General features: G+C 46.4%; 1 protein-coding gene across 1 annotated transcript in view; it reads left to right on the plus strand.

The window, feature by feature from the left end:
- The window catches only part of ARK2C (arkadia (RNF111) C-terminal like ring finger ubiquitin ligase 2C), a 107,252-nt gene extending 98,801 nt beyond the window's left edge, over nt 1–8,451 (plus strand). Inside the window, exons 4-8 of the mRNA XM_063077543.1 lie at nt 1,010–1,139; nt 3,065–3,169; nt 3,448–3,543; nt 7,721–7,827; nt 8,334–8,451. Of these exons, the coding sequence (XP_062933613.1) occupies nt 1,010–1,139; nt 3,065–3,169; nt 3,448–3,543; nt 7,721–7,827; nt 8,334–8,451 (556 nt within the window). The remainder of the gene's footprint in view (nt 1–1,009; nt 1,140–3,064; nt 3,170–3,447; nt 3,544–7,720; nt 7,828–8,333) is intronic.
- The last annotated feature ends 5,766 nt before the right edge of the window (nt 8,452–14,217 follow it).

A 14,217-nucleotide genomic window follows, 5' to 3' on the forward strand; every position in this document is an offset into this window, starting at 1 on the left:
TTTTTTTTTTGGCGTCATTTCACTCATGGATTTAAACCTGTTTGTTGTGTGTACATCTCTATTGCAGTTATGGTTACTGATATGCAAATTATCTTAGCTGTGGCCAGTGGGAGCCTCTTCAGGATGATTCCTGAGCTCTTTTGCCATGACCTTCGTAGTGTTTGGGTAGCTATCTTGCTTTCAGTTACGTCCAGATGTTTTGATCTCACCTTGCACATTTTCTCCTCAGATCTGAAATTAGCCATTTCCTAAATTATCCATTGGTTTCTCTTCAGTGTAATTAATTAATTAATTAATTAAGTTTAATGTGAAATGAGTTTTCCTGTACTGTTAGGAGTGGGAGGTGGGGGGCCAGGATAGCTTTTCTAGTCTACAGAGCTAATGTAGAGATCCTTCTTTTGTTGTTTTCTTTTTTAATTAATGGATTGATTTTTAGAATTGAAACATAATTGATTATACATATTTCTGGGGTACAGAGTTGGCTATCAGTTTTGTTACAGTATGTGATGATCACATCAATACTATTAGCATGTTCATCATTACAAATTGCGATTATTCTTTGTGTCCCTTACCCAGTTACTCTCTATACCCAGTTACTCTCTATCCCCTGCCCCCTTCCCTTGTTTTCTCAAAGTGGTAAAACTATGGCCTCTGCTCCCTCCTACATGTTTGTCTTGACCTTGTCTTTCCTTTGCTCTGTATCCTGACCTGCTCTGTTTGGATTCTTCTTTCAACGTTTCTCTTAGGGATGGGCTTTGTCTTGGGAGGGTGCGTTGGTCCCCTAGTTTCAAGATGTTTATGGGGCTTGGGAAGCTCTAGCTCCTTCAGACTTTGCAGAGCCTTCTTTCCCTCTAAAGAGAGGGGAAGTGCTGGGTCATGTGAAGCCCCTCACTGAGCTGGTAGTGTGTGACTCTGACTCTACTCCATGAGCTTGATGTGTGAGGTTCCTTCTGTAGCTTGATGGCTGAATCACACCACCCTGTGGCTCACTGAGGCTGTGTCCCTGCAGGGATCTCAGTGTGGATGCCGGCTTGAGTCCCACTCAGTTCCAGGTGCGGCCCATCCCTCAGCACTATCAGCATTACCTAGCGACTCCTCGAATGCACCACTTTCCCAGAAGCTCCTCCTCCACACAGATGGTAAGTGAAAGGGCTCAGCCAGCACGTTCACTCCCTTGCTGCCCATGGAGTGCCAGTGGTGGGCTGAGGCCTGTGATGCCCCTTTGTCCCAGCTCCCCTGACTCTGTCCTAGCTCGCCTGCTTCCCTGCTCCCGTCTTCCGGCTCTGCTGTGTCCTGGCTCTCCTGTGTCTTGACTCCCCTGTGTACCCCATGCCCTAGTTTCCCTGTGTCTTGGCTCCCCTGTGCCCTAGGTCCCCTGTGTTCTGGCTCTCAGGTACACTGATGGCTCTCCTCCCCTCCCAGCTCCTGTTTCCACTCTGGCTTGAGGGGAAAGCAAAGGAACCTGCTGGAATAGAGGCTAGTACTGCTGGAGGGAGTGGGAGTGGGCACTGGAGGAGTGAAAAGGGACAGTGTGACAGTCTGTGGTCTGTGGGGAAAAGGCTCAGGGCTAAGATAAGGCAGATTAGATTCCATATCTCATATGACTTCATTTAGTTAATTTCTTGTGGTCAGCACCTCCCTGGGTTTGTTTCTACTTCTCTGTGAAAAGGGAATGAAGATGCCTGTCTTGCCCATCTCACAGGGCTGGAGTGAGGGTCAAAAAGATCACAGAGGGAGCCCTTGGGCCTGGCCTGCAGATTCAGTTCTGCCTTCTGTAGGGGGCAGGCCTTTTGCAGACTGCAGAGTGCTGAACATTGCAGAAGGATTGGATTGGGTTTGGGGGCCTTTGATTTTTTTTTTTTTTTTTTTTTTTTTTTTTTTTGCATTGCAAGCTGCACAAAATTAAAATGAACATATTCCATGAAAGCAGCAAAAAACTGATTGAAATTCTTATTTCCAGTCAGCTTCATGTTGCTGCTCTAAAACATAATTCCACCCTTCAATCCTTATCTCTGTCATTCAACCTCTTAGCTTCTCAGTCTCCTTATTTGTATAATAAGGGGCTTGGACAAGTAATGTCTGAAGTCCTTGTCAGCTCTGAGGTTTCATGGTATGAAGCATCATCTCCTAAGAAGAAAAGAAGTGAACATCTATGGAGTACTTACCGCATATCAGGCACTGTTCTAAGCACTTTACATAAATTATCTCATTTAAACCTGTCAGTAACCCCACACAAAATGATATTGTCCCTATTTTACAGATTGGCAAACTGAGGCATAGAGAGGTTAAGCAACTGGCCCTGGGATGCACAGTAAGTTGAAGAGCCCTGATGGAAACCTGGCCCTTCTGACTCATAGGCAGGGTTAGGGTCAGGTGAGTGAGTCTGGGCCATACAAGTTCAGGGTCAGAGTCTGTCTGTCTTTAAGATATTGATATTTTGCTTAGCATGGACTTCTTTTGCATTCATTTTGATTTTTTAAAAAAGATTACATTACAGTGTTATTTATCTCGATTACTGAATCTTTTAATACCCTGAGTCTTTTAAATTTTGTGCCTTTACTCTGGTCCTGGCCCAAGTCCTTAACCATCATGTAGCTCTCTGAGGCAGGGCAGAGTAGAGGTGAAGGGAATTGACTCTGCCAGCCAACTGCCTGGATTTGAAATCCTGGTTCTGTCACTTGGTTGCATAACTTAGGCCAATTAATTACTTAACCTATCTGTGCCTCACTTACCCCATCAGTAACATGGGGATAGTAGTTGCACCTTTAGATAGGTGAGATAATTAGTCAGTCATGTGAAGTGCTTAGATAAGTGCTTACCTTGAAGTAAATGACCAATCAGGGTTAGTTGTCACTTTATTGATTTTGTTATTCCTTCTGGGGCTGGTACAGGCACAAGCTTGGGTTTTGATGAAGAGAGAGGGACCCAAGGGTGGGAAAGACAGCACTCCTGCGCACACATCGCAGAGGGGTGCTAACTGGTGGCTTTGGGAGGAGGAGTTGCACGCTGGGCTCTTCAAGAAGCCTTAGTCCTTGCTCTATCCAAGGCATTTTCTCCCCAACAGGTCGTCCATGAAATCCGAAACTACCCTTACCCTCAGCTTCACTTCCTTGCTCTCCAGGGACTAAATCCCAGCAGACACACTTCTGCTGTGCGGGAGAGCTATGAGGTATGTCACTCTGTCTGGCACCAACTGGGTTGGTAGAGAAACCATTATCATTCAACATCCCTTCTCCCTGCCCACTGCTGGTGGATAGGGCATGGGTGGCAGAAAGACCCAGGGTCGAGAGTAAGGGAGAGAAAAAGAGAGAGTGAGTAGAGATAGCACAGCCTTTCAACATCAGACAAGTTCTTCCTGTTGGTTATGTGAATGCTTCATCTGTATAACGTGTGTATGTGTGCGTTTGTACATGTTGAGTACACACATTTATATTTTTCTCTTTGCAGGAGCTGCTGCAGCTTGAGGACAGGTTGGGAAATGTGACTCGGGGAGCTGTACAGAATACCATTGAGAGGTTCACCTTCCCCCACAAGTACAAGAAGGTGAATCTGCCAGCAGGCCATTCTGCAGAAGCAGGGAATGGGAGGGAAGGTTTGTCTAATTGCCCACAGAAGGGCACTGTCCAAAATTCAGAAGGCTTTACTCTAGTTAGATGGAAGCTGTAATACTTTCTTAGGGTTTTCTCACTTGCCTGTGCCAGATGTCATCAGGAGGGGAGAAGGGGGGACCTCTCATCAGTAGAGGAGAAGGGCTGGGCATGTGTGTATGCATGTGAACTTGTGAGTGGGTGTATGTGTACACATGTAGGTGTACAGGCATATAAATATTTGTATCTGAATGAGGTGGGGAAAGGGGGCTTCTACATGGAAGGCTAAGATTTGTCTAAGAAAATAAACCAAGTCCAATCATACATGTGAACAAATGGACACCTAAGGCATCTGAACAGGGGTTTCCAAACCTCACTGAGCATCAAGATCAACTGGGGAGCTTTTAAAGCCACAGAGCCACAGGTTCTACCTTAAGCCTATAGAGGTAGAATCTCCAGGATTATTGCCCAGGAATCTGGGGTAGGAGTATAGCTCAGGGATCTGAGTTTTTGAAACATTTTTTAACTAAAATAAGTAAAAAAGTGTGGAAGCAACTAAGATGTCTTTCAATAAGTGAATGAATAAACAAACTGTGATATATCCATATGATGGAATATTATAATGCAATTTAAAAAATAAGCTATTAAGCCATGAAAAGACATGGAGGAACCTTAAATGCACGTTACTAAGTGAAAGAAGTCAGCCTGAAAAGGCTGCATACTATATGCTTCTCACTATGTGACATTCTGGAAAAGGCAAAATTATAAAAACCATAAAAAGATCAGTGGTTACCATGGGGAGGGACAAAGAATGAACAGATGGAACACAGGGGAGTTTTAGGGCAGTGAAATTATTTGGTATGATACTGTAATGGTGGACACATGACATTACACATTTGTCAAAACAGAAAGGTACAGCACAATGAGTGACGCTAATATAATCTAATAGACCTCAGTTAGTAATAGCCTGTAAATATTGGTTCATCAGTTGTAACAAGGGTACCACACTAATGCAAGATGTTAATAATAGGGGAAGCTGTGTGTGTTAGGGGGAGGGGGAGGGTATATGGGAACATACTGTACTATTTTCTTAATTTTTATGTAAACTAGAACTGCTCTACAAAATAAAATCTATTACAAAAATAAATAAATAAATGATTTTTTAAAGATCTCCCCATTCTGGGGGGAGTTAAAAGCTTGTCAAATGTTGAGAAACTTAGAGCAGAACCATGCTCATTGTGGTCAAGCCAGAGACCTAGGGCACATGATTGAGAGCACTTAAGTGTTGGAGTCAGACAGAGCAGTTTTGAATTCCAGTTCTGAATTTTAGCTCTACCACCTGTAGCTGCATGACTTTGGCCAATCTGTTTGGCTTTTCTGGGCCCTCCCCTGCCCTTTTTAATGTGAAATAGGAATGATCATATTAGTAGTTACCATAATGGGTGCTACAAGGTTCAGTGGGTTGATGCACATCAACAGCTTCATGCAGTGCCTGGTACCTACTGAGTGCTCAGGAATGTTCAGCTGCTGTTACCTTGACATGAGTCATGCTCCTTTCTGGGCTTGCCCCTGTGCCAGTAGAGTCAATGTCAAAGACCAAGCATCTTGGTATATGCAGTTCCTCACAGAGGCATTGAATTTATTCATAAATGATTTCAACCACATTTTATTGAGTAGCTACCACTTGTTAGACACCAGATAGTGTACCACTAGAGGAAATTACCAGTTCAGTAATTAAGGGTGTCATTGGCAAGGGGAAAATAATCATTCTCTGGAAAGTGAGCTTTAAGCTATTGGAGAAGAAGATGGAAGGAAAGGAGTAGAGTGTTCGCTCCTGCCAAGACTACACACCTCACCTGCCATCATTTCAATAGCCACAGGGAAACAGGGAAAAGAATCAACACTAAGAATGAAAAGGGAAAATGGACTAATCAGTGAGAAAAAGGGCTCAGGTAAAAAGTTAGGAGAAGAAAGGGAGAATTAAGGGAATAAAAATATAAAAAAGAATAAGAATTAAAAATGAGAAATGACAATGGTTAGGGCCCAAATAAAATATGAAAAAAAAAAAAAAACCTTAAGAAATTTAAACTTAAAGTAAAATAATACAAAACAAAAAATACATTTTATTTAATTAATTTTTTTTTGGGCAGCTGGCTGGTACAGGGATCCGAACCCTTGACCTTGGTGTTATCAGCACTATGCTTTTCCAAGTGAGCTAACAGGTCAGCTGCCCCCCAACCCCCACAAAATATAGAAAATATAGAGTCAAAAGTAGAAAAATATGAAAAAATAAGAAGTAGGAGAAGATATGAAAGCAACATATAAAATTAAAATCAATAACATCAAAGTTAAAAAGGAATGTTAATGAAATAAGAAGGTAAGGGCAAAGGGATAAAATAAATATTAATATAAATAAATACTGAAAAAAGTTAGTTAAAATAAGTTATGTCAATAATGAAGAGAAAACAAAAACTGGGAAATCTAAAAGGTTAAAAATACAAAATAGGAAATAAGATAAGGTTTGAAAAGAGAAACTAATTTAAAGGAATATAGATTAGACAGTAAAACAAGGTAATATTAAACTAAAATTATTAACTATAAAAAGGAAAATTTGAATAATGATAGGCAAAAACAATAGAAAATAGGCAAGAGTAGTTGAATCTTGATTGTATCTTTTACTGGACATCCTTTTTCTAGCAGGGCCAAGTAAAGGGAGGCCACTCCTCCAGTAAACACAGCTGGACTCCTAAACCAGCAGATAGATCACCATGACTCTGTTCATACCCCAAATTCATGACAATTATATGGGACTATGGATGTCATTCTGATTTTCTGGGTTCTGGCTAAGGGGAAGCTTACTGCAGAAGCCTAGCATGGTTTGTTGTGAGGTTTATAGGGCATAGCAAGCCTGAAAGCGGAAGGAATAGGTTTTCTTGTATGTTCCAGTGAGGTTACAGTATTTCCTAGACTAAATGACACTAAGGAACTCCAGAGCTTAGGACCAGAGTAGGGAGACCTGGTGTCTAGGCTTGGCCTCAAGGTCATTTTCTGGGTGGTCTTCATCTTGTGACTCCAGATTTTTGTCTTTGCAAAATGACCTTTAAGTCTGCTTATCCCTGGAGAAGGGACATAATGGGTAGTTTTCTTCCCATGGTTATTGTCAGACTGTTTCCCTGCAGAGCAGGGAGATGAGAACACAAAAGGAAGGCTAATTCATTCACTGATTATTAGATTCCTTCTTCCCCAGAATATTTATTAAGCAGCAATGATATACCTTTACTTGGCCAAGTGCAGGGTGGTACGTAAAGAAGGGTAAGCCGTTGTCCACGCCATCTATGAACTTAAAACTTTCTACATTAACTATTTGCAAACAACTAGCACAGAATTAAAAATGGGAATATTAAAATCAACAAGTATAAATAGATATCCTGTATGATGTCTAATCTCGTGTTGGAGCTAGTGCCTATCTTAAAGGAACTTTCTGGATAGGAAGCAAAATCCAACAATACGAGAGTACTTTGATAAGTTAGTGGAAAATGGAATTAAAAGATAATATGTATCTTTCCATGATCTTTTTGAAGACCACATGTATACAATAGCTCTTAACAGTGTGGTACAAATTATAGGAGTTAGGGCCAGGTTGAGGAATTTTCCCTTCATCTAGTAATGAGTGAATAATGAATGGATATTTGTTGAGTGAAAGCGTGAATAAACGAATGAATGAATGAAGCATACTGGACCTAAAAGTGGAGGCAGGGATCTAGGCTGGAAATGGTGTAAGGAGGAGTGGACAGCAGGAAGGAACAGAAAGAGGAAGCTGTTTATGCACACGTCATAGCTTTGCAGAGGACTGATTCATTAGGGACCCAATTCCTTTCCAAACTCTTTGCCCCTAGAAAGTGTGTGGGACAGCAAAAATAAAGTCCGTTCAGCCTCTTCCTCACTTGGCTTTCACCGCGTAGTGACGGGGGATGGCTGGGAAGGAGGTGTGGGTATTACTTAAGAACTTACAGAGAGACTGACTCCAGGGGAGGGAGAGGCTGCGAGGGAGGGACGAGATGGTGGATCAAAGCCAGTGGCCACCAGGTGAGTCTGCTCCAGGTGACGAATGCTCCTCTCTTTGCTTCTCCTAGCGAAGACCCCAGGACGGCAAGGGCAAGAAGGACGAGGGGGAGGAGTCAGACACAGATGAGAAATGCACAATTTGTCTGTCTATGCTCGAGGATGGAGAAGATGTGAGGTAGGGGGGCACCTCTTTGATTCCCTCTCCCTTCTCTCACAGGAATTGGTGACCCATCATTGCGCTGTCTTCCGGGGGTGGAGGTGCTTGCTTGCTTGTGCATGTGAGTGTGCCAGGAGTGCTATAGTGTGCTTCATGGTTGCACAGGGAAGGTGAGGTGTGAAGTGTTCTAGATGTATGGTACCCATGGGTATAGACGAGTGGATGCAAATGTTAGAGAACAGTGTGATATTTGGCCTGCATAGGCCTAAGACAGAGTCATGGCTTTGTTTCCATCTAATCTGAAAGGGCCTCATGGAGGAGGTGGGCCTTGAGGCTCTCTTTCCTGTCATGGTTTCCCAACTCAGCCACAGCCTGATTCTGTGGCAGGGCTCCTAAAACCCTCTTTGGCACTTCCCCAGGGGTCCTGTGTGTATGTCCCCTGGTCCCCTCAGCATTCCTCAGCTCCTGACACAGCCCCAGTCCTTCTCCCTGCCAGTCCCCTGACCCTCACTCCTCTCCTGCAGACGCCTGCCCTGTATGCATCTCTTTCACCAACTGTGTGTGGACCAGTGGCTCGCCATGAGCAAGAAATGCCCCATCTGCCGAGTGGACATTGAGACACAGCTGGGAGCCGACAGCTGAGGGAGGAATTAGCCAGCGGACACCCCATTTCCTTCACCAGGTCCCCCACGGCCATAGCCCTTGCAGCCAAACTTTGCCTTCTGAGCCATCTGACGTAGAGGAGAAGCCTGCAAGCACATTCTGTGGAGAGAGGAGTTGGTGGTATCAGTGTCTGAGGGAAAGGAGGGGGGGAAGACCCACCCATGCAGAATGGTGACTGCCCTCGTCTGCCTTGCTGCGCTGGAGGGAGGGAGCTGGCCATGCCCAGAGCAGGGTGGGAAGGGGGGGCCCAGGCTGCTGAGAACCTAGGTATGACCCTGAAGGTACTAGCTGATAGACCGGCCCCTCAATCCTGTCCTTTGAAGGACTGTGTATATACCTCTCGACCACGTAGCAACCATGTAGGGGTCTCTAGCTATTTCTGTGGATGGCAGCCAGAGCATGTTAGCTTAAGAAAAATGTCGTGTGTGGTGCTCTAGTCATCTTGTGGTGGACATGTCGCTATTACTGAATCCGCACCAAATATTCCTCATTGAGTTTCTTGTTTTGGTGCCTGACTGAACCAACCAACGACAGCCCCAATCTTCCCGTCTTTATGAGAGAAAAGAAAAAAGGAATCAAAGTGAAAAAAAAAAAAAAAAAGCCAAATCCTGTCTACGGTGAAAAAAGATGATGTTTTTCACCCAGGTTGGGAGGTGGGAGGGGGTGCTCGTTTCGTTTTTGTTTTTGTTTTTTCCTTGGCTTCTGTTTTTCTCATGTTTACAGTGCACGGAGCGTGGAGGGGGCATTTGGAAAAGGAGAAGTGGGGTCTTCTCCAGGCTCCAAGGGTTTCAGGGGAGGTGAGGAAGGTAAAGTTTGAGCCGGCAAAGGCGGGGAGCTCATCTTGAGGGAGGGCTCCCCAGTCCCAGGGCTCATTTGCTTGGCTCCAGCTGTCCCCCCTGGTTCCACCCTGACCCAAGGAGGGTTGGCTTTCAGCTACAGCTCTGTGCTCCCAGAGCCAGGAGGCCATGTGCTCCCCAACTCCTTTCTTTAGGCTGAACTCTTGACCTGTCACAAAGAGGTGAGGTAGCCACTGCCTCCCTATGCAAAAAACTTAACCAGATGATGCAGACTGGATAGCATAGGGGACGGACACTGGGTTTTGGCCGAAGTGCTCTCAGCCAGCACTCAGGTCTGAGGTCAAGTGGACCTTGAGGAGACCCTGGAGCTTCCTCTGGGATGTCTCAAGTCCTGATACTGTCCCTCAGAAATGGCCCTGGCTCTGAGACCACATTGGCTGGGTTTGGGAGGCCCCATGTCCCTAGCCTCTCGCTTCTTCTTTGACTCTTTGATAACCTTAGGCAAGTTCCTTTCTTTCTCTGTGCCTCAGTTTCCTTCTCCTCTGAGTGGGGGGAAACAACAGTGCATGCTCATGTCCTCTCCCTCTACCTCACCGAGGTGTTGTGGGGATTAATACTCTGTCCGGTGCGTCCTATGCTCTCTCCTGGGAACCTTCTGGAGTTTGGGGATCCGGGTGCTGGGAGAGACAGACCTGGAAGTTCTGAGTGACACCGTACAGTGTGTCTTTCTGTACCATCCCACAATTTTTCTGAATCGCAAAAGGAGATGGGAGGACAGAAGAATGGAGATGAGAAAGTCCACCAAATTCCAACCCAAACTCAACTTTCTTTATCCATACATGGCAAATTCCAGGTCGGCTGGAATTCTGCGATCTTCCTGTGCCCTTTGCCCTCCTCCTCATCCCTAATTTGCAATGTTCTCAAAGCCTCCCTTCACCTCAATCCCCAACCCAGTCTCAGTGCCCTCATATCAGTAAGACTAAGGGGACAGTATATGTATCACATATGTGAAGCAATTCCACACGGTTAAGGCAATTTGAGTCTGTATCGCTGCTACCAAGGGTAAAGACAGGACCAATGGGTAAAAATGATAGGGAGGCAGATTTTGGCTTGAGGTAGAGCCTTCTCGCACAACTGGTGCTGTCTCCTGCAGGCCAAGAGTGGGGAAAGTGGCTCCTGGCAGGAGGTTACTCAAGAACCTTGTTCAGACTAAGGTCTCTCCCAGTGCCAATATCTCGGTGTTCTATAAAATCTTTATTGAGCGCCTACTGGTGCAGGTGCTGGGAAAGACAGTAAGAAAGAAAGTGTCCCTGCCTTGAGGAGCCTACAGTCTAGCTGAGGGGACAAGACACATCCAATAGTGCAAAAATAGTGAATAAGCTAAGATTCTGGGTTAGCAGTAACGAGCATTACATTGTCTAATTTAGTGATCTCAGTGTGTGAACAATGTCTCCAGAGCTAAAGGCTGGAGATCCCACCAGGGGGGAAAGTACAGTTGAGTCAAGATTTCAGGGAAAGCCGGTTACTAATAACCACACTAAATTGGGAATTCTCCATCCTCCCCAATGGCTGGGTCAAGACCAAGAATTCATTGGAAGATGGCTTTGATCTGGAGGTAGCTGCAGTGGTCTAGGAAGGTCTCTCCTCTCTTAGTCTCAGTCTTTCGTTCTTTCTTCTGAGGCTGGTTTGAAAGGCCAGCAGGTGGAATGGGGTCAGCGGGGAGGCCAGGATGGAACTAGAGCTGGTGACCCGGGTTCCAGTCTTGGCTCTTCACTGACAAAGTGGGCAGTGCTAGAAACCCTGCTTCGACTCTCTGAGCCTCAGTTTCCTCAGCTGTGACACAAGGAGGTTGGATTGGATGCTTGCTAAATTTCCTAACAGCATGCACACTTTGTGATCCTCCCTAATATCTACATATCTTCTTTCAAGTTGGCTGACCAAGCCGTTGAAAAGGACTTTCTGTGGGCACGACCCTGTGTTTCAGAGGCTGAGCGCACTCGTGCTGAGTGAGAGAGTGGAACTGGGTCCTCTCCTCCCTCTCAGTTCTCGGCTCCAGGCTGACATTAGGGACTGTGGTAGGGACCTCCCAGAGGGGAGAGGTAAGCTGCTTACTTTGGGGATAGATCCTGAAGCTCCCCCATCCTTCCCCGTCTCTGAGGCCCTTGTACCCTGTAGGTGGGGATAGGAGGCTGTGGGCACTCAGAACCCTCCCAGCACCCATTTCCTCAGCCAGGCAGCCCTTTGGGTGGGAAGGGAGAAGCAGGGTCTGTACTTGTGCTCCTCCAAGGTCCCCCACTGGTCTGGAACCTGGGAAGAACAGAGAAGTGGCAGGGTCAGGCCTCAGCATCTCACATCCACGATCTCCAGGAGGGGAAACCACTGGTAGTCCTCCTTCTGCTCAACTCAAGGGACTCAGACCCCTTCTTGACTGAGACGCATGAGTGCCTTCTGGGGTGAGAGCGGCCCCAGGATTCAAGTTGGGCCTCCTCGCTGCAGCCGCAGCCATGCCACCACAAGCCCACTGAGGACACCAATCAATCAGCCCACTGCCATGAGCCCAGCTGGGCACAGGCAGAGAGCGGGCAGGGGCCGCAGGCGCCTCCACCTGGCCGGGACCTCCTGCAGCACCCGGGCTCCCTTGCCCACCACCGGTGGCAGGACTCAAACTCCTCTTCTGCAGATGTTCCCAGCCTCCGTGCAAGTATTCTTAACTCTTTACGCCTAATGAACAAGCACAGTTTTTTCAATGGTGAAGAAAAAGCACCTGACTTTTTTTTTTTTTTCCTGAAGAAATCCCCCAAGCTCCCCGCCTGCCAGCGGGACAAACACTCCCCGTGTGGGGCTGTAGCAACGTCTGTCAGGTCCCCTCGTGTTTCATCTCCTGCGCGCATAGAGCAAATGCTAGAGCGATTTCAGCTGATAGAAAAACAAAAATGAAAAAAAAAAAACACAAAAAACAAAAAACATGGCACGTTGCTAGTTTACAGGGTTTTGTGAGTTTAAATGCCTTATATTTAACAATCATAATTTATGACTAACTTGTAGATATTGTGGGTTCTTATTTAATTATTTTTATAGTTGTTTTGCATTTTTAATTATAATTTATTTATTTAGAAAGGATACTAATTTTTTTTATTACTCCTATTACCTCATTTTGGCGTTGTTTCTGGGAGTGGAATGCTTTGCATGCATTGGTACGATGACAAATACGAATACAAAAAAAAAAATTAAATAAAATTCCGCGAACTTTATTTCGTCCAAACTATCAGGGTGTGTGATTGCAAGCTGTCCTACTGTGGTGCTGGCCTCTTTGGATACATTCCATACGAAATGCAAACCTTTGATTCTGTATGCTGTGACCTAGTGAAAAACTCCAATATAGTGACTGTATTTAGCACATATATAAATATAATTTGCACTCGTCAGCAGACTGGGGTAATCCTTTCACTTGCTGCCCTTGGCACCTCCCCCAACCTCACCCCCTCCCCCCATCATTGACCTGCTTTCCCTTCTTCCCTCACCCTTCCCACAACCTCAGCCCATTGGATCTCCACCCTCTGAGGAAGGTCTCCAGACCCTAGAAATCACTGTCTCCATCTGGGCTCCAACTCTCTATGGTTTCAGAATTGCAGCCCTTTGGATATTATCCGCAGGAGCATCTGAAAGTCAAAAAGCCTGATTTATTAGAATGAGTCCTGGACTGGGGGATCAGGAGGCTTGGGTTTTCAGACCAGCTCTACTGCAGACTCTCTTGTGACCTCGAGCAAGTCACTTGGCCTCCTTGAGTCTCAATTTCCTGGGCTGGGGTGAGGGAGGTAAGCTGGAAGATCTCTAGGGTCCCTCTGATTTGGATAAAATATGGCACAGATCCAGTGGGCAACCACCATGCTGTGCCTGTCTCATCTTCTCAGGAGAGAAGACAGGGAAGGAGAAAGGAAAGGAGAGGAAAGAAAGAGAAGAATAGAGAGAATTTATTCAGCGGATTTGCTCAGAGTAGACATCCTGAGGGTTTTTGTCCTACTGTATGCAGCATCCTGCAAGCGGCAGGAGGGTAAGTGAGGGCGACACGTCCCTGGATATGAGACCTGCCCTTTCACTAGGTTTGGGTGGTCATTTGCAGAATGAACTGAAATCCATGTCTTTTTAGATATGGGGATGGGGGAGGCAGAATAGAAGCTCCAAACTATGGTGTTTGGGATTGGTACCCCATCCCATCATCTCCTGGAGTCTTTGTTGCTGACACACCACCCACTGACAACAGAATGGGCCATAGGTTTTAGAGTCACTGTCTCTCCTCCCCAGCATCTCCTCCTTCACCCTCTGCCTTTGCTGCATGGGGGCTGTGGGCAGGAGGGGCTGCTATGGAGGCTGGAGTGGGGGGCCTCCATTCTCATTGCCCGAGAGGAGTCATAGGGGAGAGCTCAGAGGAGCAGCGGCATCAAAGGCTGGCACAGCATGAGCCCAGATGCCTTTGAGCCAAAAGGGCAGAGAGGAGGTTCCCACCCCCAAGAGGAGCCTTTGAGTAGGCTGGGACCCTGGCATGTCTCCCTCCTCTCCTTCTTCCCCTCCTTTCCATCTCACGCTTCCCTCTTGCCTCTTGACATCACTGCCTTTGCCCAGTGGGGATATCTCCCCTCCACATGACACCCCATGGGGATGGTGCTGATGTGGAGGAGGAAGTGGAGGCCTAGATTTGCCACCGCCCAGCTAGGCTTGTATGAGTGGCTGGGCCGTGTATGTTTCTTAAGCTCCAACTCTGCTCTGGCTGGGTAATGGGTGCCCTTCCCTGGGTTCCTGCCTGCTGCCTGCCCAGCTTGCCCTCTGCCTCCATCCTGGAGCCTTGTTTTCCTTGGAGATGGGAGCACGACCACCACACTGCCAGGCCTGGCAGACACTGCCCCCTGGGCAGGGCTCCTGGATGGGCATGCCTTATGCTGCTCTGCAGGGT

This window comes from Cynocephalus volans, chromosome 13 (genome assembly GCF_027409185.1).
Source record: "Cynocephalus volans isolate mCynVol1 chromosome 13, mCynVol1.pri, whole genome shotgun sequence".
Classification (NCBI taxonomy): Eukaryota; Metazoa; Chordata; class Mammalia; order Dermoptera; family Cynocephalidae; genus Cynocephalus; species Cynocephalus volans.